This window comes from Pelodiscus sinensis, chromosome 3 (genome assembly GCF_052426305.1).
Source record: "Pelodiscus sinensis isolate ZL-2025 chromosome 3, ASM5242630v1, whole genome shotgun sequence".
NCBI lineage: Eukaryota > Metazoa > Chordata > Testudines > Trionychidae > Pelodiscus > Pelodiscus sinensis.
In genome coordinates, this window is record NC_143054.1 from 24886129 (window position 1) to 24912361 (window position 26233).

General features: G+C 39.2%; 1 protein-coding gene across 4 annotated transcripts in view; it reads left to right on the forward strand.

Moving 5' to 3' along the window:
• The first annotated feature begins 2554 nt into the window (after positions 1 to 2554).
• NBAS (NBAS subunit of NRZ tethering complex) overlaps positions 2555 to 26233 on the forward strand; it is a 341233-nt gene continuing 317554 nt past the window's right edge. For all 4 annotated transcript variants that reach the window (XM_075923472.2, XM_075923475.2, XM_075923474.2 and 1 more), the window contains exons 1-9: positions 2555 to 2700; positions 8305 to 8359; positions 9298 to 9334; positions 12740 to 12817; positions 13834 to 13881; positions 15918 to 15961; positions 17516 to 17649; positions 19298 to 19431; positions 19530 to 19628. In XM_075923472.2, the coding sequence (XP_075779587.2) occupies positions 2584 to 2700; positions 8305 to 8359; positions 9298 to 9334; positions 12740 to 12817; positions 13834 to 13881; positions 15918 to 15961; positions 17516 to 17649; positions 19298 to 19431; positions 19530 to 19628 (746 nt within the window). In that variant the 5' untranslated portion in view covers positions 2555 to 2583. The remainder of the gene's footprint in view (positions 2701 to 8304; positions 8360 to 9297; positions 9335 to 12739; positions 12818 to 13833; positions 13882 to 15917; positions 15962 to 17515; positions 17650 to 19297; positions 19432 to 19529; positions 19629 to 26233) is intronic.

Sequence of the window (26233 nt, forward strand, 5' to 3'; positions counted from 1 at the left end):
TCAAAATGATACACAGAACTTTTAAAATTCCATTGAGACTTCCACAGAGAGAAGAAGAAAGCACTTGGTGTAGATTTCATCCAAAGGACAGCTTCTATAATAATGCAATATGTACTATTGCACAGTGGCATGAATAATGGCTAAACTAATTCCTGTCATGAGAATTGAGTTCAGCACCTTCCGTCCAAGTGTGTTACCATTTAGGGCATATTAATTGTTACTGACTTATTCTGGTGATATATGAGAAGGTAAGTATTAGGAATAATGCAATAAATATTCTAGTACTTTAATACGAGATTTCGTTTGTCACCAGTGGTGTTTTGGATCCTTTTTGTTCGCTGTCTTTCATTAGTAACCAAAGACCAAAGGCCATATTTTAATGGGTATCAGTTTCATCTCTGCTATACACCTTTGCATTATATTCAGATGAGATCAATTTTAATATAGTTTGTTTATATGATGTTTATTTTCTGGCTCCTCTTTGTACTTTACAGTCCTTAACTAATTTCTGTCTAATCCATCATCTTTATGTTTTACATTTCAATGGAGTCATAAAATATTATACTAATGCAATTATTTTAAAAAAAGTTGAGGTGCCCATGTGAAGCTGTTGAAGCACTTGTTGCCAGATCTGTAACTCTAAAGGAAAAATGTACTGTGAACCTCATATTGTTCTTATAAATTGTGAACATTGGACAGATGCACTGCTGTTGTCACCCTTTTACCTTGAAAAACATAAATAAATTAAAAATATTAATCTAAAGAAACAATCAGAACTCAGTAGAAATTTCTTCTCAAATGGCACTATTTCTGTAATGTTTAATTTAAACTGTCTATGGCATAGAGTGCTAGGCCTTGTAATTCCACACTTTTGTCAGTATCTAAAACTAGACCACATAGCTGACTGCAAATTTAAAAAGAGATTATTAAAATACTGAAAATAGAAAAGGTTAGCAGTAAAGTGTGATCTTCTTTTTGTTGTAAGAAGTCTACATTACAAAAAATACTATACACACATTTAAAAAAATACCATTTAGTTTATTATTTTCTTTGTGTTTCTCCTAAATTAACACTATTTGTCTCAATGATTGTGCATTCTAGGGTGCTGATCCTGTAATACAGTGGTTCTCAAACTTTTTGGTCTGTGGACCATCCGCCTCAATGAAGACCTTTCTGCAGACCACCAGCTGCAATGGAAATTCAGAGTTAATTACATAATTATGCCTGAGCCATTTTGCAAATCCTGCAGCTAAGGAGAATGGTTTAATTTAAATTATTAAACAAATTAAGCATTTTAACTTTCTCCTGTTAGTTTATCAAACTTCATTTTAAATAAAGTATTAATGTATGTTGAAAACAAAAGGTTTCAATGTTTTCTTTATTCATAGTGTGGAGGCAGGAAAAGGGAATAAGGGAATTTGTGTGCAGCCATCTTGGTCTTGTTAACAAGAGAGCAAGAGTCAGGCTAACTCTGTGGCCTGACAACGCGAGATCTGTACTTAGACACTGCCTTCGCCTCTCGCCTCCATACGGAGATAAGGATAGAATGCTGACTCTAGCAGGGACCTTGAGATAAGGAGCATCTGGGTGGAACTAAATAACTGTTAGCCATTGGTGTTTGTAATGGGAAGGAGACTAATTGTTGTTATTATATCTAATGGACAGTATATAAACTCTTCATAATTGCTTGTATCTGAAGATCTGCCTTGGGGGGGCTTCCCCACCCCCGCCCGAACCAGTTTTTCCCTTGCTGCAGCTCGTAATAAAACTGCCTCTGGCTACTTGTTGCTTACAAACTCAGAGTGAGGACAATGTTTTCTTCCACAATGGAATGGGCAGGGAACCTTTTTTGGGTTGGGGGGCCACTGACCAATAGAAAAATCAGCTGGGGCACACACAAGTGAGAAACAGAAGAACTACGCCAACCGTCAGTGATGTGGCTCCCACCTGAGACACCTCAGGACTCTGGGGGTGGGGAGAAAAATGAGAGTTTCAGTGTGCTGGATGGGCTGCTAGTGAGTGAGATAGGGATGAGGGTGCAGGATCTGGGGAACAGGAAGGGGTGAGGGTGCAAGGTCTGGGTGGGAGGTAGTGTGCAGAAGCAGGCTGGGTGTAGGGTGTCTGGCCGGGGGGAAGGAAGCAAGAGCAAGAGAGGGTGCAGAGTGTGGTTAAAGTGAACACTTAAAGGTGAAATAGACAAAACAAATCATCTTGACATGAGTAATTACACGTTTTTAAAATTTTAAATGTTTCATTTTAACTTAAAAAGTGTGTATTTTGGGATTGACAAAAGGGCCATCTTTGGTTCCAAATTTGTTCTAGAGCCATAGGTTGCAGACCCCTGATATATTATAGTATCATGAGCTCATGATACTATATATATTTGTGTTCGTTTCTAACAAAAAATATGGTGCTACTGGACCACTCGTTGTTTTTTTCAGTTTTTTTGGTGTGGCCGTGGCCTCCACTTGCCCTATGCAGACAGCAGCAGAGCGGAAAGGGTTAAACATCTCTTTCCCTCCTCCCCGCCAGGAGGAGTGAGTGAGAGGTTTGTCCGCAGCCAGGCGCCGTAGCTGGTGTCTCATGGCTGCTGCCGCTGGGAGCTGGGAGGCGGCGGGGGTCGCTAGCGGGGATGAGGAGGAAAACATCCTCTACGACCTGCTCATCAACACCGAGTGGCCGCCGGAGACCGAGGTGCAGGTCAGTCTGCGGCCCCCCCCCCCCCCCCGCCGCTCAGCTGGGTGGGAGTGACCCAGGTGGGGGCGGGGTGGCCACGTTGAGCCCTGCAAGGCGCGGGAGGGCGGGCGCACGGCGCGGTCTCCTTGTCCCCCAGCGACGAGGGGTCCGGCTACCGTTGGGGGCACCTTCCACGCGCGAGACCCCCCGTCATCCCGAGCGAGGGGCCTTCTTCTCTCCCGGCTACTAAGGCTGCTGGGGCCACCCTGGCAGGCAGCGGCTCCTGACACCTTAAGGAGCATCCCGGGCACGTACCCAACACCTGGCGTGTGTCGCTCAGCCAGGGGGGAGGCACCTCGCTCCTGCACGCGGGCTGCTGCAGTCCCGGGGTGCGGGGAGCCCTTGAACACCGCTGTGTGCGCTGTATGATGGAAAGCGCTTCAAGCCGGGGTTGCCGCTGCCCCTCTGCTTTTTATACCGTTAACCAATATTGGTGAGGTTTTTGCTTTTTAGCAAAAGTACAGAAGGCTGTCGGGTAGAAGTATTCGTTGTGCAATTTACTTTGAGCCTGCTCTTCAGAAGAGGTTAGCTAACAGCGCCAAAAGAGTCAGTACGGGTTGCACTTAGGGAAACCAGGCCCTCTATCAAGTAAACAGTGTATGATGCAAAATGAAATTATTTCCTGTTAAAGCTATGGCAGGTCTTGGTTGGCAGATCTGCCCCGTATACTGAATGGGGAGAACATAACATACTTCGTGTGTTTTACAGAGGATGGCATAAGTAGACATCAAAGCACAAAAGTTGGATATTATTTAAACTTTACTAATTGGAAGATGGTAATTTGTTGAGGTTCTGTTTGTTCTGTGTGAGCCACTGAGAAACCTTGTTTTCAGTGGCTGGTGAGTAGTGGCTTGGCCGTGTATCCTCAGGGACAAATTTTTCATCTTCCATTTATTTCTCTATTCTTTTCCACTTTGTGCTAAATCAGCTGTCTGTCTTACATTTTAGAGGTTACATTTCTGCTGTAAAGTTGTTCCTTGTATTTATGTTTTGATTTCAAATTGTTTGTGTGTGTAAAATACGCACCCCTCCCTTTCCCCCAATACTAGGCATGTCAAAGTGTAGTTGACTATAAGATTAACCGATAAGCTTAGTCTTATCAGTTAGACTTGTCAATTACACACATTTCTAGTTAAAACACAGATACTTCATGAAAAATTTAATTAGGGAAATAACTGAGCAAACAGTGTTTTAATTTCCACTTTCTAGTTCATGGATACTAAGAACACTTTTCAAGAATAGAGTACTGCAATTTCTGCAGAAATCCATAGGTATTTGCTTCCAATTAATTTTTGTGGCTATTGGAGCAGATGCGTAAATCATAGAATACTAGAACTGGAAGGGACTTTGAGAGGTCATCAAATCCAGTTGCCTGTCCTCACGGGAGGACCAAACACTGTCTAGATTATCCCTGATAGACGTCTGTCCAACCTGCTCTTAAATATCTCTGGTGATGGAGATTCCACAACCTCCCTAGGCAATTTATTCCAGTGTTTAACCACCCTGACAGTTAAGTTTTTCCTAATGTCCAACCTAAACCGCCCTTGCTGCAATTTCAGCCCATTGTTTCTTATCCTGTCATCAGAGGCCAAGGAGAACAATTTTTCTCCCCCTCCTTGTAACATCGCTTTAGATACAGGCAGTCCCCGGGTTACGTACAAGATAGGGACTGTAGGTTTGTTCTTAAGTTGAATTTGTATGTAAGTCAGAACTGGTACATATTGTAGGGGAAACTCTAGCCAAACATTTCTCCAGAGCTCCGTTTTATTCTCCCACACCTCACTTCCCTCAGTCCTTTATTCTCAAGCTGAGGTGTCTGCTGAGAAAAGCCGCTCTGTGTCTCCCTGGTCTGCTGGGGGGAACAGCTAGTGCGGGGTTGCCTCACCCCGTTTGTAAGTAGGGATCTGATGTAAGTCGGATCCATGTAACCCGGGGACTGCCTGTACTTGAAAACTGTTACCATGTCCCCTCTCAGTCTTCTCTTTTCTAAAATAAACAAGCCCAGTTCTTTCAGTCTTCCCTCATAGCTCATGTTTTCTAGACTTTTAATCATTCTCGTTGCTCTTTCTCTGGACCTTTTTCAGTTTCTCCACATCTTTCTTGAAATGTGGTGCCCAGAACTGGACACAGTACTCCAACTGAGGCCTAATCAGGGCAGAGTGGAGCAGAAGAATGACTTCTTGTGTCGTGCTCACAATACTCCTATTAATGCATCCCAGAAGCATGTTTGCTTTTTTGCAACTGTTCAGAAAAAGGACTCTATATGGGTACTTGTCCTGCTTTGTCCTGCCTGGTGCTTACTGGGAAGAAGGATCGGGGTAATATCTGCGGAGGAGTGTGGTGGAGGCAGGGTGCTTGGCAGTGCCTTGCAGAGAAGAGTGGGACAAGCATCCTGCCCTAACCACGCTCCTCCACACACATTCCCTGACCCCACTTCATAGTTAGGAGCACCTCTGGGAAAATATGTTTAAAATCATAATTAAAGACTGCATGATAATGCATATGCATAGGGAGACTGAATTTTAAGATTGCCTGGGGAACCTTAATGTGTGTGGTAGGCAGCTAAAAACATCAATGCTTAATAGATATTTCAAATGGGCACATTGTCATTGCAAATGTAGATAGGAGCCTTATATAGATTTTATTTCTGAAATGTTCTAACAGTAAAATTTGAAGCTGTCTGTCAAACATGAATGTATCATAAAAGGAGGTTTCTTAATGGATTGGAAGAAGGGTTTCTCTGTAACTGCATGGTGCATGTAAGGCTCAGTGGAGATACATTAAAGGAGAATACATTTTAATGTTCCTAATAGAGTAAATGACTTACTTTTAGGGATTAAAAACAATTGAAGAACGAGGCTTTTTAGTTCAAGTATAGAAGCGGATAGTGTAAATCTTCAAAAAGTTTTTTTGGGGGAAGGGGGGACTTTCAAAATTGCTTGTGGAATCTTCAAGCTTTTCATGATTCATTAGAAGTTTCAGTGGGACTTGTGTCCTTGGGCACATCAGGAAATCTGATGAATATGAGAAATAAAATGAACTTTTTCATTTATTGTTACTGTATGCTGTATAGAAACTGGAGCCCAACTTCTGCCTGTCTGATAAACCTTAATTGAACAAATTGTGTATGAGGGCAGTTATGTGTACTTCTTTCTGTTGATCTCCACTGAGACCCAACAAATAGGCATTCTAAAGAGCTATTGTTGCTATGAAAAATATTTCTTTGATCTGCTTTGGAAACTTTAAATAAAATCTACTTTCTGATTATCACACTGGGATACAACTTAGGCATCTGACTATGCATTCATTACATCTAACAAGTGGCCTGATTTTTTTTCAGAAGTTCACAATAGCCCATAGTTCTCATTGCCTTCAAAATAGGAACATGGAAACCAAACTTAGGCACTCATTTTGAAAATCATAGCCTTAAATATTTATTTTAAAATATTTTTACCTTAGTCATTGGCATGATTCTTGTAAAACCACCTGCTCCAATAACCTGTGAATATCAATAGGTAGTAATTTTATTTCCTTCACTTGACTTCTGTTTATGGTGCTGTGAGATTTTGACCAGAAAACGACAACAACTTTAAGCAAGTGGGTCTGAACATTTTTTTTTTCATTTGTAGACCCCAAAAAACTTTAAATAGATGCACATGCTCCTTTGGAATCTTACATATAGTCTACGGATTCCCAGGGGTCTTTGGACCACAGATTGAAAACGGTTTCTTTAAGCCAGGGGTGGGAAGCCTTTTTTTTGGGTCAGGGGCTGCTGACCCACAGAAAAATCAGTTGGGGGCTGCACACAAGTGAGAAGCAAGCAAGCAAACAAACCCTTACTGATGTGGTCCCTGACTGAGAAGGAGAAAGACACTCCTCACATACCAGAACCTAGGGGCCCCAGGTTAGTAGATTTTGTGTGTTCCAGATCCATGGTGGAGCAGTTGGGGGAGGAGGGTGAAAGGTGGGAGAGCTGAGACACCAGCATGGGCTCCCCAATGCTGGGGGAGCCCTGAGCTGTGAGGGCTTGATCCAGGCAAACTGGGGGCCGCATTCGGCCCTTGGGCCTGAAGTTCCCCATCCCTGCTTTAAGCTATGTTTGTAATGTCTTCCTTTTCTCTTTATCTGTTTTGTCTTCTTTTTTCATACCTAATTAAAATCTTTTCCCTTTTCGTTTGAATTAGGGATGTAAAATCCTGTTTAATTGTTTAACTGGTTACGATATTGTTTAACCGGTTAACTGATTAAAGGGGACGGTGGGAGGGGGCCTGGAGCACCCCGTGCCTGTGGCAGGCCAGGGCACTCCACAGGCTGGGCCTGCTCCAGCATCCTGGTTGGAGCAGTCCCTGTTTGTAGGACTGCTTTGGCCTAGCTGCCGGAGTAGCCCTTCCAGCAGCGGGCCCTGGTGTCCAAGAGGCAGCGACTGCTGTGGCATCCTGTTGGGTTAATCTTAAACAGCAAGTCTCATTCATTAAGGCAGGGATGGGGAACCTAAGGTCCAGGGGCTGCATCCAGCCCACGGATTGCTAGGATCTGGCCCCTGAGGTTCAGGGCTCCCCCTGCAGCATTGGGGAGCTTACACAGGGCTAGAGCGCACAAAATCTATTCGCCCAGGCCCCTCTAGACACTGGTGTGCAAGGTGAATGTGGAGTGTGTCTCCTCAGTATGGGGCCACATCAGTGCATATTTCTGGGATTTTTATTTTTGTTTTTTTGCTTCTTGCTTGTGTGTGGTCCCTGACTGATTTTTGTATGTGTCAGCAGCCCCAACCCAAAAAAGGTTCCTCGCTTCTGCATTAAGGGTGAGGTTTATCAATTTTCTAGTTAAACATTCACATCTCTAGTTTTGATTTCTTCCTCCTTTCCTTCCTTTTTTTTGTGAAAAGTAGTCTCATCCTCTTCTTATGGACAAGAGCACTTATCCCAACTTCTGCCATCTCTCCCCTCTATTTGGAGCTCCCTTTTGGTTGCATATATTTTTTCCTTTCTTGGTTCTCCCCTGTGCCTTTTGTCCTGGGCTGATATCGCTTCATCCTTTCCCTATAGAGGTCTCCTGAACTGCTCCTTTCTGCATAAGCTATAAACCACGTGTATTATGAATGCCATTCAATGGATGCATAATAGAGTGTAGTGGCATTGCTACAGAAGTAGTGTTAGTGAGATTGACTGGGAGAAGAAAAGGTGGTAGAAGGGCACTAGGGAGAGAAAATAGTCTTTGAATATTTATTTTACTGGGCAGAAATACATCTAGAAAGGTACCTGTTAAAATTGTTATGTGAAAGAGCCAGAATTTTTATAAGTGAGAGACTTTTTCTTATGCACAATCAGAATGTCATACATCAATGATAGTATGTTGAACTATTGGATCCTGTGCTAATATTCTGTTTTTATTACAGTTTGGCACATACTGAATGTTCAGTTATACAGTTTAAGCTTTTGCAATTTAATATGGAATTGGAAATAGTCAAAACTGAGAAGTTTTTAGAGTTTTATCAAGTGCATTTGCTGTTTGTACATGAATATTGGATTATTCAGACATTGCATGATGAACATATTGTTTTAATTGCAGCCGAGAGGCAACAAAAAGCATGGTGCATCATTTATCATCACTAGAGCAATTACAGGTAAATATGACTTATTTTCATTGAAGGATTGTTGATTGGTTTTCTATTTATGGCTCAAATGAAGTGTGTGTGTAAATTCTGCTTAAAGGATTTGGTATGCCTGGCATTGTGATGGGTCTAGTGTAATGGAACATATACTATGTATCAATAATTTGGAAACAGCTTTTTATGATTTTTCCCTCTGTATCTTCGTTCGTGTGTGTGTGTGTGTGTGTGTGTGTGTGTGTGTGTGTGTGTGTGTGTGTTTGTTTTCTGGTTAGATAGTACCACATGGGGAACACGAATAAAATATGCATCTGACAGGCATCTGTATTACGGAAGACTCAATGATTTTGAGTTTTTGGCACATGCCAATGACAGACCTAATGTGTTTAGTTAGGATTTTTGGACTCTTCTACAACAAGGTTTTTAAAAATCATGGCACGCTGTTATAAATATGATTGCATGCATGTTGTTAATTTTTTCTCAGATATTTTTCATTGAGTTTTCAAAATTGCATGAGGTTTGAACTCTGTATTTACATATTTCATAAAATGTGAGATTTAGTAGGTAAAGTAGAAATACAAAGAATGTTCATTTTTATGCTGAAATACATTTTAATGATGATTCTCAGTGTTGTTATACAGGGCAACTACATCTGTATTTGATCCAGCAAGTGCATCCACTCTAGGTTTCTGGCTCCTCACTATTGCCTCTTTCCCATCTTACTTTATCCATGAAAATAAATACAATTCCTCAATAACCCAGTAACAATTGAATTTTTAATAAATGAACCTCGATAATATTGAACATAATTCAATAAAGTTTATTCAAGATATTGCAGGAGATGGCCCTATTTGACACACTGGCTTCTACTTTCTGCTATAATTCGAGCATTGAATTTTGTTTTTTAGCTGTTAAAGTTGTGATTCAATTTATTGTTTTTTCTCTTTTCATAGGTCCTGCGTTGTTTTTGCTTCAGTATATCTGGTACAGGTAGGTTTGAAGTTAGAAACAAGAACATCAAATGTTTGCCAAATATTATTCTTCATCTAAACATTTTTACTTTAGTAGGTTATTTTTTTTGCCATGCTAGTAAAGGTATCCCTCCTTCCAAACTTAATCCAGCTTCTCTTGAAAATTGCTGTTCTACTGAACCCAATTAATGGGACTTGTTGAAGTTGCCAACAAGAGTAAGAGATCAGAATTTAGCAGCTAAAATGAGCTTCTGCACTAAAAAGTGATTCTGTAAACAACTAAATGGCATTGTAAGTAGAGCCATGCAAATCTGCAGACTTCTGCTTTATATCTGTGGGTATCCATATCTGTTAATGTGGATATCTGTAGGTCATTTTTGCAGATGCCAGTTTTGTATCTGCGCAGGGCTCTAGTTGTAAGGTTCCATGTTTATCTCTCTGACACCATATCAAAGTGCTGAGTCATGAACAGTATAGGTAGATTTTTATTACGGGCTCTGTGGGTGCAGAGGTCTCTTTCCATGTGTTGACACTTGGATGAATATATTCTTGTTTATAAAATCGGCAGAGAAAACTGGCTCCCCACTCCTCAAAATGAGGCATACCATTCCTGCTGTGACCCCAAAGGTAAGGAATTGGAAGGGAAAGTGGATGGTCATCTTATTCTTGTTAATAGCAAGTGCAAGATTCTGTGTAAAGAGGACTGTGATCAGAAGTTTAATTATGAAAAGCTGTAGCATCTCTAACCCCATGGGAATGGTTGACTTCTATGTGTGCTAGTCCCTTGATACACTTGGGAAGAACCTGCTGATCTACCAGATAAGTGACCCTGTCAATTATGCCAGTCATTCTGAGATTTTGCAGGACATTGTTTTAATGGATGTGAAAACTTTTGTTTCTCTGGTTTGAGGGCCATACGTCTGTATGATTTGATGGACAATAATGTTTTTCTTTCAGCTCAAATGGTTTTCTTTTCCTTGAGCTTCCACACTCTCTGGACTTCATGCTATCTGTGCTATGAGATGTATTCAACTTCTTGGTTGAATTTGTAAATACAGTAAAACTTTATTAGTCCGGCATCCAATGCTCCGGCACTCCTGATGGTCCGGCACCATCAGGAAACCCAGAAGTGCTCGGGGTAGCCGGACAATTGAAGCTGCTCTGGGCCCGGGTTCCCTGATTCAGCTGCTGCTGAAACTGACCAGCAGCTGAATCAGGGAAGCCGGGGGCAGAGCAGCTGGGGTGCTGCCGGGTTGGTCCCGTACTGCTGCCCCTCGGGGCTGCGGGACCAACCCGGCAGCACCCCAGCTGCTCTGCCCCAGGTGTCCCTATTCAGCTGCTGCTGAAACTGACCAGAAGTGGCTGAATTGGGACGCCTGGGGCAGAGCCGGACTATCAGAAGGGGGGGGCTATGAGGGGTCTGGGGTGACATTCTCCCCCCACCCTACCCCAGACCCCTCATAGCCTGGATTATCGGAAGTTTACTGTAGCTTCTTTCCTTGCCTCTACTCCCTCCCTTCTCAGTTCTGCGACATTAAGGGTATGTCTAGACTACAAGCCTCTTTCAAAAGAGAGTGTCTAGACTGCAACCACTTCTTTCGAAAAAGCAAGCCGCTTTTTCGGAAGACAGCACCCAGGAAGTCTGGATGCTGTCTTTTAAAAAAGCCCTGTTTGCATTCAAAAACGCCTTTTTTTTTTTTTTTGAAAGAAGGCATTCTTCCTCGTAAAATGAGGTTTACCACAGTTGAAAAAAACCGCCGTGTTCATTCGATTTCATTTCAAAAGAACGTGGCGGCAGTCTAGATGCAGGAAAAGTTTTTTTATTGGGAAAAAAAAGGCCACTTTTTTCACAAAAACACTGTAGTCTAGACATACTCCTAGGCTGTGTCTACATTGGCACCCTTTTCTGGAAAAGGGATGCTAATGAGACAAGTTGGAATTGCAAATGCCGTGGGGGATTTAAATATCCCCCGTGGCATTTGCATGAACATGGCTGCCGCTTTTTTCCGGCTTGGGGCTTTGCCGGAGAAAAGCGCCAGTCTAAACGGGATCTTTCAGAAAATAAAACCTTTTCCAGAAGATCCCTTACTCCTTTTACACTTTTTACACCCAAAAATTTAATTGCCCGCCCAACTACATTTAAGTTGTTTAAACAAATGTGTTGCAATGGTGGAAAAAAAAATTGTCTCTGAAAACTGGAGGTACTGGAGGTACTTAGATTTTTTTTTTTTTAAAAAGGGGTACTTTAAAAAAAAGAAGAGAAATACCACTATAGGGTAAAAGCTTATAAAGACCAGTTTTTATGGTCTGTGATGCGTTTTTCATGGCCGTGAATTTGTTAGGGCCCTAGATATTCTATGATTGTGCCCTGTGCTACTGACTTGTAAAGTGATTTGTTGAGCCTCTTCATAGTTTATTTTTCACATATGTAAAAGGGAATAATACTTATGTATGTATCTTAGCTGTGTTTGTCATCCAAAGTGTTCTATCTAAAAGTGCAGAATATTTTTGTTTTGTATACAAAACTTGAAACACAGAGCTATATCCTGAATTAGTTCATGCTTATGTAACTTGCTTTTGGCTTTTACAGTATTCCAACATTCAGAAAAGGAACTAGTCACTTATTTAAGGATTATATGTGTCCACTTGAAAATTGTAATCAAGTTTTTTCAGAAGTGTAAAATAACAACTTTTCCTATTAGTAATTGGGAATGGCAGAGGGGTTGAAGGGAAGGAATACATGTTTCATAAAACACATAGTAATAATTGTTCTGATAAACTTGTACAATAACACAAAATAAAAATGTAAGCTTAGGTTCTGTTTCAAGAAATAAAGAAAAATATAAAAGACTCCATATTGGCGGAGCTACTGTTTCCACTAGACTGTCATGTCATTGCTTATCTTAGTTTACAATTCAGTATAATGTGTTTAAAGTTAAAAGTTCTAGAAAGCTCTCCAATTAGGATATCATATGTGACCATCTTAAACTGTAAGTTTTATTATTTAAAATCATTTCAATATTTCGTTTGTCATTGAGTCATTCTACATTTTTTATTTTTCTAATATCTCTGATTGTCTGGATCCCTCTGATACCATTTAAATGGCATGATGTTTCTTTCAAATAGTGCTAGATTAAACACAATTAAGTTTGTATGTACTTTTTCTAACAAAGTGTGCACCTTTGTCTCGATTATGGTTTTGGATCTGACAAGGTGGAACGTTTACACCAATATATTGCGTATTGAAGCCATTGGACTCCAAGCAGGCATTTAAGTCACTTTGCACTGAACCATTTGAAGGCTTAGGAGCCTTTATTTGTGTACGTTATGGAATTTTTTTTTTAAGATTTCAAAATGTATGTGTTTTTTTGTTTAAAAACAAACATTTCCAAAGATTCTAATTTAAAAATACTTTACCTTTTAGTCCTGCAAAGTTTTCCCTCCCTGCTGGGCTTGTTCGTCTGGTTAGTAAGCAGATCAACTGGCATCTAGTTCTTGCAAGGTAAGAGGAGTATCATTTTTCTTTCTGTGTGTTTTGTTGTTGTTGTTTGAATCACACATTGTTTCATATACTGGGATTTTCAAAGTTTGGTTTGCTGTGTTTGTAACTGCATGAATGCTTTACTCCTCCTCCTCACCCATGAAAGTGAGCTCTATTTGCCCACCAAGATGGTGAGTAGGATAAATCTTCGGTTGAGAATTTATTGGATAACTTGACAAGGCTTGCTTTATTAATGGTCTAGAACCTGCAAAATGCTGTGTCATCAGGTTCTATTCAAGTGTGTGGTGAGTGTAATGTAGTTTTCAGGATCTGCTCAGTAACTTCTAGATCTGGCCTGTAATGTGTGGAAAAATTCTGGGGTTGAAAATAGCTGTTTTGCAATTGTTAAATCAAATACACATACCTGGTTGAGGTTTGCATGGCCTGATATTAGTTTGTAATAATTTTACTCGAGGCGTTTTACTGTGTGTCTCAAACATAGTATCATATGGTATCTCACCAACAGTAATGGTCTGTGCCTGATTCTTCAGAAGAGGGGACCTCTTCCCTCAATAACATAATTGTGCAATGCTGTATCTTTTGAGGCAAGATAGGAATTTCTTTCCTTGCCCAGTAGTGATCAGTTGACATTGCGATAACTTTTTTTTTTTTAAAGCAGGTAGAAGAATTGCAAACATTTCTGCCTTTAACATTGTCCTTCAGCAGTGTTTGACCTTGTACTCTCTTGGGAAAATAATTTTAGATTTTTTAAAAATAGTTTGTGCATTTAGGGCTAATAAAAATGATATATTAATAGCACTGCGTGATATGGAGTCTACTAACTATGCTAACTTACATAATGAGGATTAGTATGTTCTAATAATCGTCATTACCCAATTATTTTTCACTTGGAATGTAAGGCAGAATTTAAAGCCGAGTTTGGAAAGTGATAACTAGTAGTGTGACCCATGTTTCAAAAAAGCAAGTTTTTATTGTAATTGAATTTTCACATGGAAATGTTTTTCTCCCCTTTTTAGTAATGGTAAACTGTTGGCAGTTGTCCAGGACCAGTGTGTAGAAATCAGGTAATTCAGTATTATCTATCATTTTACTACCAATTTCATGGAATATTTTAAGAAAATGGAGGTAGAGATTTATCTGTTATGTATTTTGAGACAGTTTGTCTGTCCATCTTGTGTTTGTTCAAGAACTCCTAAATGGAAAGAATTAGGATCACCAAATTCGGTATACAGCTTCCTCTTATGAGATAGGAGTTTGAGTGTGCCAAGAAAATGGAATGTGCTTGGAATAGGATTGCTTTTTAGAAAACTCTACAGAAAAGAGAGAGAATCACCAGTCAGGAGAAAGGGGCTTTTTGGGGACACACCTTTTCCATCTGGGACTGCCCCAGCCCTGAGCCTCCCTCTCCCTAGGTGCTTTTTCAGTAGGACTAGAAGTCTGAAGCTCTCCCTCCGGCCACCCATCCCTGCGATTCATAAGGGAACATTGCTGACTGTTTCCCTGCATTAGGGAATGATGGTAAAGTGCACAGTTTGCTGCATTCCTTACCCTGGCTGGGGAGCTCAGTGGGAGGATAAACCTGGACCTGCCCCAGCTAGGGAGACATGTATGTTTCCTCTGGCTGTGCGTGCTGGAGCTGTAGTAGCCATGAAGAGGCACTTCTCCCCTGGCCTGAAACTGCTGCAGTGACAGAGGGCTGGCTTAGTCCTCTCTTTCCTGGGAAGGCCTGCATACTGAACCCCTCCTCCCAAGCTCCAATGGAGAGCAATGATTTAATGGAGAGCAATGATTTATTTTCTAAAACATAAAAATTAATTGTGTTAAGGGCACAATCAGTGCTGCGTAAAACTTCTAGTAAATTATATTTTAAAGGTAATTTTGTTTATATTTTAGCCATCAGAATTTGGGAAATGGTCTAGAAAAATGCTCTTGAACCTATTAACTTTAAAAACAGCAGCTTTACATTCTCTGCTTTATTTGTGACACAAGCCATAAACACAAAAACTACATTTTAAAAAAATGCATATCTAAAGAGAAATGAGCAAGGTGGATGAACTTCACTAAGCTTCTGTTCTCCTTTGTGTCTCCATCTTGCCTTTGTTTTTCATTGTTTTCCCTTTAAGTAATCTCTGTCTTTCAACTTCTGAGGTGCTGAATGCCCTCGTCTCCCACTGAAGAGACACTGGGGGAGGAGAAAGTGGTGTTTGGCATCTTACTGGATTTTGGCAAGGAGCTGTCATTTTACTTATCTGTCAAGTGCCTTGCAAACTAATAATGCTATATGAATAATAATGATTTGAGTAAAATGATGTGGAGATTTTTTACTTTTCTCTCCTCTAAAAAGCCAACCAATCCACCTTCATTTCTGAGTTCATTAGCAAAACACCCCACTTATCTAGAGAACTAATAAAGACTGAGAGAATTTGCTTGCTTCAGAAATATCAATCTTTCTATATGTAAAAAGAAAATATATGAAAACTTTGATGAAAATAAAAAAGAGCGTCATAAATGTCAAACTTCCTAGAATATAAGGTTGATATTTGTACTGCGTGTCTCTAACTGGATGAATTCTTACACTGTTTCTGAAATACTAGCCTTAAAGAATACCGAGCTATTGTCAGAAGCTTCAGGGGGTAGCCGAGTTAGTCTGTACAGAAAAAAACAACAAATGGTCTGAAAGCACTTCATAGGCTACCAAAACATGTAGATGGTATCATGTGCTGTGCCCACGAAAGTTCATGATACCATCTACATGTTTTGTTAGTCTATAAAGTACTATCAGACCATTTGTTGTTTGTTTCGAGCTATTGTCAGTTACTGATACAATCTGGTGGAATAGATGCTTCCACTTCTTTTGAGGAGCTTTGTCTATGGATTGGAAAGAAAGAGATCCTGAAATATATTTTAAGCCACCTTTTCAGTCTGAGGATGGAATCAATTGTCTGTCCTAATATAAAGTAAATTAACTATGTACAAATTCTCTAATTATGCTAGAGAATAAATGGAGTATTTTTAATAAATGCTAATATTATAAATGCTGAAGTATGTGTCAGTTTTCTTCATGCAAATTCAGTTAATTACATGTGTTCATGATTTTCAGGTCTGCAAAAGATGACTTCGGATCAATTGTTGGAAAATGTCAAGGTATGCAAAATTGCAAACTTTTTTTATGGCAAGGAAGTTTTGCTCATTGCGTTTGAGAGATTATTCATAGGCCCTTTAAGGAAATATCTTTAATATCATTGATACCTTTTTGCTTTCCCTTCCCCCACTTTTTCCTTCCTGATGTGGGGAGGGTAGAATTTACAGGTCATGCTGAGGTCTTACGGTGAATATCAAAAAAGTAGACAGTCTACAGACGCTAGTTTGTATACAAGTATCTGGGTTATCTTGGTGTGTACACAAATATCAGTGGTTCAACTGTCCTCTACCAAAGTCCAGTTAAAAGCTAATAAGAAGAGCTGAAATGAGTGGTTCATTTCAATTTTTTTAATGATTCCATAAATCTTATATAGAGTCTTTATCCTGTTTGTCTAGTTTCCTTTTGCCATGCTGGGGAAATTTTTCAGAAGCACTTAAATCTCATTGACTTTCAGTGAGACTTAGGTTCCTAACTCACTTCTGAAACTCATTAAGGTGCTTTTGAAAAGGTTACCCATTGTGTTTAAATGCCCTGTCCAACTGTGACATCTTTTGAGTCTTAAGAAAGGAGCTATTGCTTTCAAAAACCCATGTCAATGCTATAGGATAGTAGGACAGATGGAATATTCGAATAAGCTTCCAAAAACTTATTACAGTATTCACTTGAGCAGCAGTCATCAAATTGTGGGTCAGACCCCAGCATAGGTCACAATCCTGTTTAATGGGGTTACCAGGGCTGGCATTAGACTGGCTGGACCCTCGGCCGCAAGCTGAACCCCACTGGCTGGGGCCAAAGCTAAAGGACTTAAGCTCTGAGCAACAGGGACTCAGGCTTCAGCTTCAACCCAGGCAACAGAGCTCAGTTTATATGCTCCCACCTGGGCTGCAATCCTTGGACTTTTGAGATCCACTTCAATAGGGTAATGCTATAGTGTTGGAAATGAAAGGAGCTATATTTGGCTTCTACTGTACATATCAAGCTAATCAGTCTCTCTCTTCTGCTAATTTAAATTTTCAGTCTAGCCATTAGATAATAGAATAGGCTGCCATTTTCTTTTTACTCTTTGATCCCAGTGGATGTTTTTTTTTCAGGAGGTAAGATGTTTAGTTATTGTTGCTGGACAATAATAATTGCACACTATGATTGAACTCATTATGTTCTTTATACCGCTATACAAAATTATAAGTTGTTATATGTGTGATAAAGGAATTTGAGGTAGAGTTTGTGTTTTCTCTCTCTAAGTTTTTTGCACCACTCTATTTTTAAGCTGTTAAAATGATTCACACATATGCAAGCATACATTGATGCTGTGTTAAGAATGGCCTTTTTATTGTACAAAAGTTAGGAAATTCAGACTCCTAGTACCAAGATTTTCCTTTACTGTAGATAAGTTACAATAAGATTAATTACTTTAATCTAACAAAACTTTGTGTTGTCCTAATTCAAACTTTAAAAGTTTCATAGATGAAACAGTTGAGTATAGTTTATTATGTAACCATTGAAACCACCGCAATATTTTTTTTGATGAATCCCCATTATGTTTTCCTTCTCTGTAGTTCCAAAAGACCCTAACGCACAGTGGAGACGGGTGGCATGGAGTCATGACTGCACATTGCTTGCCTATTCGGAAAGCACTGGAACTGTGAGAGTGTTTGACCTGATGGGCAGTGAGCTTTTTGTCATTTCTCCGGTATTTATCCTCTTTATTTAAAAAAGTTTTTTTACAGTAGACCCCTTTATAACTGGTTTGCACAGAAATGACTGCCTCAACTCACTTCTCTGCAGAGATTTAATAGCAGGGTATTCGAGTATAAGTACTTATCTTACAAAGCCTGTTCCTTTTACAAAAATAGCAGTAGTTAGTATGAGGCATTCTTCATGACTAATTACAACTGAACTACAAGTATCAAATGAAGAAAATACATTATTCCTGCTTGCTATTCTTGCTAAGAATATCAATGTCTCTTTAAAGCCTACAGCTATCCAAATCTTTATTTTTACTTTAATCCAAAAATATGGCAAATCCGACTTGGTTAGGTCCACATATTCATTCTGCTGATACCATTATTGGACCTAACCAAGTGAGTTATAAGATCAAGAACACACATTCCTGCGCATCCAGAAATATAATCTATGCTATCATGTGCCGAAAGTGTCCATCTGCTATGTACATTGGACAAACATCTCAGACACTTCGCCAAAGGATTAATGCCCACAAAACAGATATCAGACAAGATCACAAAGAGAAAACAGTTTCTTGTCATTTCAACCAGAAAGGACACAGTCTTAATGACCTGCTAACCTGCATCCTACTTCAGAAGACATTCAAATCTGCCCTTGAAAGGGAATCCTCTGAACTGGCATTCATGCTAAAATTCGACACCCTCCACACCGGACTTAATAAAGACCCCAACTATCTTACACATTACAAAGATAGCTTCCCCAATTATAACCTCTAATACTATTAACTCACAGACATTTCCCCTTCCCCACCTCTAATATCATTAACTCACTGGCATTCACCTTCCTTCCCCCTCTCCCCCACATCCCCCTTCTGTTCTGTAATGTGATTTGTCCTTTTCATGTGTGTTCATTTTTTTTAAATTGTATCCTTTGGTATATATGGTTGTGACTGTTTTCTTCCATTATTTGATCTGAGGAAGTGGGTCTGGCCCACGAAAGCTCATCATCTAATAAACCATCTTGTTAGTCTTTAAAGTGCTACATTGTCCTGCATTTTGCTTAAGATAGTTCAAGTGTTTGTTCAGTCCTCTTTGGAGAGTGTCGAATTTTAACATGAATGACAGTTCAGAGGATTCCCTTTCAAGTGCAGATGTAAAAGGTCTACCACCTTGCTGAGGCATCAGATCCTAGGGAAGATTGTCAACATCACTACCTACAGTAGAATTTGAACTTCCATTTTTTTCTCTCATGAAAGTACTCATCAGATATATCACTGTGCAGCTTCTGTTCCTATTTGATCAAAATCCGAAGTTTAGTGTTGTAGGGATCTGAACAAAATGATCTTTTTATTTGAGGAAACATAATGCTATTTGTGGCAAGCTAATAACAATTTCAGAATTAAAATCAGTAAATCTTTCACAGTTGAAGGATAAGTTATGATGAGCTAACATTTTGGATACCTTTTAATCTCTCTAATATATTGTCTAAGCATCTTTTGTGTTAACGTGACTACTTTTTCTTTAGTATTGTGAAGGGCAAACTCATTTTCCTCTGGAACTAATGCAATGTATTAATTATTTTTATTAGTTGAGCTTAATTGCTTTCTTGTGTTTTTTGCCTCTAAATGTGTATCTTTTTGGGTTGTTTGGTAAAAGACAACCAGTTTTCCAGGAGATTTGAGCTACGCTATTGCTGGATTGATCTTTCTAGAATATAAAGCAAGTGTCCAGTGGTCAGCCGAACTGCTAGTCATCAATTACCGTGGAGAACTGAAAAGTTACCTAGTAAGGTAAACATAAACACAGACACTTATGGTACATTTCAGAACAAAGAAAGTACCTTTTTTCTATAACATATAAACCGTGTATTTTTTTTTTTCTGGTCTAGTGTTGGAACAAACCAAAGCTTCCAAGAGAGTCATAGTTTCAACTTCAGCAGCCATTATGCTTATGGAATAACTGCAGTGGTTTATCATTCTGGGCACAGGTAAGCATTTGATCAGACTGAATAAAATGTGAACAATCATTGCAGTGATAAATACCTAAGAGCACTGCGTATAGTTATATGCATTCACACAATGGTTCTCAGGAATATCTGTTGTTGACTTACTCTCTATAACTGTCAATGATCTCTGGGTGGATGGTGCTATTTTACTTGTAGTTCATGATGCAGAGCACAACTGCAAGAATGCATTTCTCTTTGGAATGTGTGGGAAAGTTAGGGGAACTTGATGGTCATTGTGGCTTCTGTCCTACAAATTTGTGAACTCAGTTTACATATTTGGAACAGTTTGCATGCATATTTTCTGGATCAGGATCTGAATTTATAATTCTGCTTTATTAGGGCATGGTCTTAAAGTCAACAAGAGTCTTCTCATTATGATCAGGCTTTTAGGTGTCTCATGGAGTTTTTATTAAAATGGAGTTTAGCATACAAAGCTATAATTCCCTGCTTTCCCATGCATATAAATTGGATATACTTTCTCTCCATTCTTCTGTACTTCCAACCAAAATCTCCTTCTATGTGGTGATTAGTTATTTATTAGAAGAAATTAAGTATTCAGTGTTAGGCTAATCATAAAGTATTTTTCACATTACATTAGAATCTGGCTTATACTGTTGCCTCTGAGTGGCTAGTCAACATTTGAGCCCTTGTTGATTGTTCCAATTTGAATTTTAATTTGTTGAAGTCTGTTTTCTCTGATGCAATTTTGTTTATGTACAAAGTCTGTGGCATTACTTAATACTTCCAAACCAGTGTTGGTTAAACACTCTGAGAACAGAGTCTCTCTAACATTGGCTTATATGAGAAATGGCTTTTAGAAGACTGTAAAGTTATACTGTAATTGTGAAATACATAAACTACTGAACTTGACCGATGAAGTCCTCTATTATTGCATCAAATATCCCTAACCACACATTAGTTATTTATAGTACTGTAACTTTTTGGTTGATCTGTACTAGGGATGTAAGCGAATAGTTGACTACCCAATAAGCCTAGGCTCGCCCGGCTCCTACTTCATTTAAGCTGCAGAGGTGCAGTAGGGGTAGGTCCCAGACCCGGTGCGAGCTGGGACTGAGCATCTTCCCTTATTGACTAATTGTATAGTCGATAAAAATTGTATCAACTACATGATTAGTCAGTTACCCAACTCTTAACATCCTTAATCCGTACCAAAGAAATGAAATAATATGCATTCTGCTGCATAGGTTTGGTCAACAGAAGCTCACATTATAGTGAGTTTTATTCTCTTGTTTATATAGGTGTAAATCAGGAATAATCCATTGAAGTCAATGGGTTTATTCCAACGTAAAACATCATGGTGTGTGATCAAAGTTGGCCCTATTAATCCAGCAGTGCCAGTTTTTAAATGATTTGTGATAAATTCTCTGTTTCAAAATGACTATGTTTGTGGGTCAATGACTCTGGAATTTGTTGGGGGTGAAAACACTAAATCCATTTAAGTTATCCAAAGTAGGTGTTTGGGTTTTTTTGTTTACTACTCCAGGTTGACAGTCTGTTTTGACAAGTTTTGTTCATGGGAGGGGATGTAGGGACACTTGCAGATGTGAAAAATCGACTGTTCCATAAATGAAACAGTATTATCCCAAATGCCAGAAATGTTGAGAGGAATTCAAGCATCAAATTAAGGCTATGACCATGCTCTATTCTTCATTGTTTGGGTAATATCAGATTCATGCAAAATGTACACACTATATAGTTTGAAACACGATTTTTTAAAATTTTCATGCATAGTTTTTCTTTGAATTTTTTCAACTACATGAATAGAACTATCAGGCACTGATATTCAAAGCTTTTCTATGTTTTATTTTGTAATGTGTCAGGCACAGATAGTGGACTTGAAAGACTGGTTTTTTCCTGTTTTTTTTCAAAGTTACTTTTAATTATTCAGTACTCTTGTTTCCTCTAAAACAAATATTTCCTCCTTGAATTAATCTCTTTAAAAAAACCCTAGCTTTCTTTTCAGTTTTTCTTTAGTCTCAGTGTCTAAGAATGAGAGCCTAATCTTTGGTTTTGGAAGGTGGAATTTCTGCTATGAGAACTGACACTATTTCCATTTAAGACTGCCAGAACTGGAGGTATAGTTTTCTGAGATGAAGTTAAGCATGTTTTCTCGTCCACCGGCAGAGTTGGGAACTTCTACTCTGATTATGCATGCTCAGTGAGATGGCCATGCTTACCACCCAGCAAACAGCTTTTTCCTTAGCAAGGAGAGCATTGGTCCTTCTAGTTTACAGTCTTTTAAGTAGGAGACTTACATCTTGAAATTAACTGATTTAGCAGGTTAGTCCTGGCTTTGGTCTGAAGTGAAGCATTTTAGTCATCTTTTCACTCATTTGTTTACATCACGTAACTTGGCAGGATTCAAATTCAGCACAACTGACAGCCTCCTTCAGAGTTGTAGGGTGTTATAGATCAGAGTTAAAAAGCTTTGGCAGGGCTGCATGGAGAAACTTGCACAGCACCTGGCTGCACGGGGCCTCATTCAGGCCAAGCGTATTAACTCTTGACATTTACTGTGTTTGCTCCCAAATCTTTAAAAAGGCCATCTTTCCTGCTGCCAGCTTTGTGGATGAGACTTGATTAAACCTTCAGAATTAATTTTACTGTACTGTGAAGAATGTTGGGTAATGCACTAGCTTATAGTTCATGTGTGTGATTGATCCAATGTTACTTGGCCATTCTTGGCTGTTTCATTTGTTTTTTTCATACATACTAGGTATGTTAGCTGCTACAGAATTTCTTATAAAAATCAATTGATGCACTTGACAGTTGAGTAATAGAGCTGTGACTCATGCAATTATTTGTACACAAAGCAATCTTGTCAAAACTATGCATGGAAAAATTAGAGGTAAATAAAATGCTTATTGCCTAAAAAGTGTTCCTTATTCCAATGGGATTGGTCAAAGTCTTTTGTCTGACTGATATATTTATAAGTAAAATAAATAAAAGTAGCAGACTGTAATCAGTTTCCTTTTGTTAGAAATGTTCAGTAGTCAGAGGATTAGCAATTTATGGCTGCCTTAATAGGAAATATGAAGAAATAATTTTTATCAATTGTATATGTTACATAAATACCTTCTGTTCTATGGATAAGTGAATTTCTCGCATAAAAAGAAAAATGTACTTTACTTACTCCTAGAAAAAGTCTTCAAAGTTATCAGCATTTAGCTGTGGACCTAAATTCACAATAACAGTACCTTATTAAATCTTGAACAGATGGAAGAACTGGTGTTCAGTAGTATTAAAAAAATCAGTGTTCAAAAGATTTTGTGATTCAGTGGATGAAGGTTGTGGAACAGATACCGCTTTGACCCTGTGGATGGGCAAATCCTCTGTTCCTCTTGATATTGTATTCAGTCTGGGCGACATAAAATTTTAGATTCCTGACACCAGAGAGCTTAAGATTCATAAGCAAAGCCCTTTATTGGAGTTATTCTTATTGTCCAAAAGGTAAGAATTTAAATGGGGACAGCTGGATTAAAATTTGCCTAATTGTGGACCTATGTAAATGCTTTACTTTATTGAAATGGTAAGAACTTGAAATGTCCAATTTACATGCCACTGTTCTACTTACTGTTTGTTGTCTTTCTGCTTTTCATTTTGCGTGTGTGTGTGTGTGTGTGTGTGTGTGTGTGTGTGTGTCTCAGAGTGAGTGAGAGAGAAATCAGACTGGTTAATTCATTGGCATACGTGTAATATAATCATATAGCCCTGTAACTTTGCTACAAAACTGAAGTTCACTTAAGAGTCTGTACTTTCATTTTAAAACAATTTTTAAGAATCAAGATGCAGTAATTACAAAAAAATACATACAGACTGATGCAATACTTTATAGTTGAGTTCAATTTAAAACAGCTAAGTGAATAGCGTAAGCCTTCAAGTTTCACTGCTGATAATAGTAGCAGACACATTAAACTTGTCTGTTGTTTAGTGTGATGTCCAGGTTTGAAGTTGAGTACTGTAATGTAACTCGTTGCCAAAATGGGTTGGGTGCAAACAGAGGAATTAAAATCCATCCCTCAGATTTTGAAGTTACTCCATCAGCGTCTCGCAAGGGGAAGAGAGAGAGGAGGTTTACAAATTCTTGAGTGCTTCATGGATAACAAAACCAATACCTACACCTGTGGCTTCCCAGATGTCGGTAAACCTAATTGTCCCCCTTCTCAAAGACCACTTGAAGCTTCAGCACAGTGCTTGGTCAGTACTGCCATTCCTTAGCTGTTATGGAGCTATAAGTTGAAAGGGTAAAGCTAAACTTTGCAGGAGATACTGCTTTCCTCAGACTCGTGTAAGACTGTAGAGTGAGCTACTGCAGGAGCAAGTCTCACCACCTTCCTTTCTGAGTGCAAAGTATTGCTTTGATGTCTAAGTCAAAAATAAAAGCACATAGTACAGCTGACATAAAATATATAAAACCCTCACAGAATTTTCTCAGGCATTTTTCTCAGAAAATGACAATTGTTAGCCACCTTAAGTGATGTACTTCTGGGAGGTGTTCAGACTCTACAGTTTCGAGTGTAATATAAGAACAGGTACCCTGCCAGGGTTGGCCTGCCAACAAGATGAGCTGGCAGAAAATCCATTTTCCCTTTGCAACACTTAGCTTTAGATCTGCTCAGGTATATATATTTTTTGTTAAATCTTGGAGAAACACAATATACTTACTTTTAAGATATGCTCTAATACAGGATGGGCAATAGTTTTACAGGGGGTCACTTCAAGAATTTTGGTAAGTGGTCATGGGCCACATGGAGTGGGGGTGTAGGGTCTGAGATGGAGTTTGGGTGTAGGAGGTGGTTCTGACCTGTAGCAGTGTGTTTGGGTATGGAAAGTGCAGGCTGTGGCCCTATCCAGGAAGCGCGTACTATAGGTGGTTCACAGCTGGAGGGGCACTCAGGCGGGTAGGCTGCCTGCATGCCATGGTGGCTTCACACCACTCAAAGTGGCCAGTTGCTGCTGACAAATGTTTCTTTGTGCACTTCTTACAAGGAATAAGGTAGCAGGTCTCTGCTTCTGAGAGCCTTGTCTCCAGTGCTGCAACAGGCAGGCAGCATGCCTGAGTGCTCTGCTATGAGGTGGAGCTCGGAGCCTCAAGGCTAGATCCAGGCAAGCGGACCCCAGGTTTTACGTTCCCTATCCCTGCTCTAATGTCTAGTTCAATCTAGTAGAATCTGTCATCAGAGAGATGTAGATTAGGGACGTTGAAATTGCTAATGAAGCCGGGATTTAAATATCCCGTGCTTCATTAGCATAAATATGGCTGCCACTTTTTTCGAAACTGAGCTTTTTTTTTAATACTTACTTTTAAGTGGATCTATTGAAAATAAACCGTTTTTCAACAGTTCCTGTATTCCTAAAAAGAGGTTTACAGGATCTGTTGAAAAAGGGTTTATTTTCGACAATCCGTGTCTAGACTGCTGTCTTTTCGAAAGCTCCATTTTGAAAAAAAGTGGCGGCCATGTTTATGCTAATGAAGCGTGGGATATTTGAATCCCGGCTTCATTAGCAATTTCGACGTGCCTAATCTACATCTCTCTGTCGAGAGAGAGCTGTAAACTAGACACAGCCTAGCTGTTGGGTTAGATCATTAAGTAAAATTGTATGCCTTGGGTTATTTCAGTAAGAACAGATATCTGCTCTCTTCTGAATTTATAAACTTTGTTTCTCATTTATTATATTTGTAGTGTAATTTTATGAGAGTCATATCCAATTCATGTTGAAAGAGCAAATGGGGAAAGAATGACGGAGTTGGCAATTTGTTTTCGGAGAATGAGAGAAAGAAATAGGAATACCTGGAGTAGGTAAAAGCATAATGCAGGTGATTTGAAGAAGAGCTCTATATAAGCTGAAAAGCTTGCCTGTCCCATCAACAGAAGTTGCTTTGATTAAAGTTATTTCCTCACTCATCTTGTTTCTCTAATGTCCTGGGACCTACATGGCTACCAAAGCACTGCATATATAAAGCTAAGTACATTTGACTCAAATGATTTTGATTTTTGGCAGCCTCAGGCACTTGTCAACTTTTTTTTATTATTTTGAGTCTTCTGTCCAGCTCTGGAAAGAAATTAATAATTTGTAAATATATCTAGGACTTTTCTACGGTTCTCATAAGAGCTTTAAGGTTCTTTTGGTAGCAGTAGAATCTGTTGATTTTAATAGCTTCTGCTCCTGCTGTTTCATTTTGCTGTCTCTATGAAGAGCTTTTTAAAATTTTAAGTATGTTGCCATGATGAATTTTTTTTCAATCCTGGGAGAGAAGGTCTTTTGTCTTGGGAGAAGGTTTTTTGTCTAACATGATATGGCAGCTTCATTCCAGCTGCCACTGAGTTCCATCTATTCTGAGAAGAAACTTTTAAATTATAAATGTCTTGCACTGTATGTGGTGATCTTTTTCCCCAAATCCCAGGAAACGATATAATTGGATGGAGTGTTTAAAACCTAGTTCAAGCAGAGTAGAGCTTCTGCTGCTACTAATGTTCACTATTTTTCACTTGGTCCTTCTACCACAGTTGGGCTATTACTTACCTCTGTCAACAGAGTGTTGTCAATTGTAATAGAATTTTAGG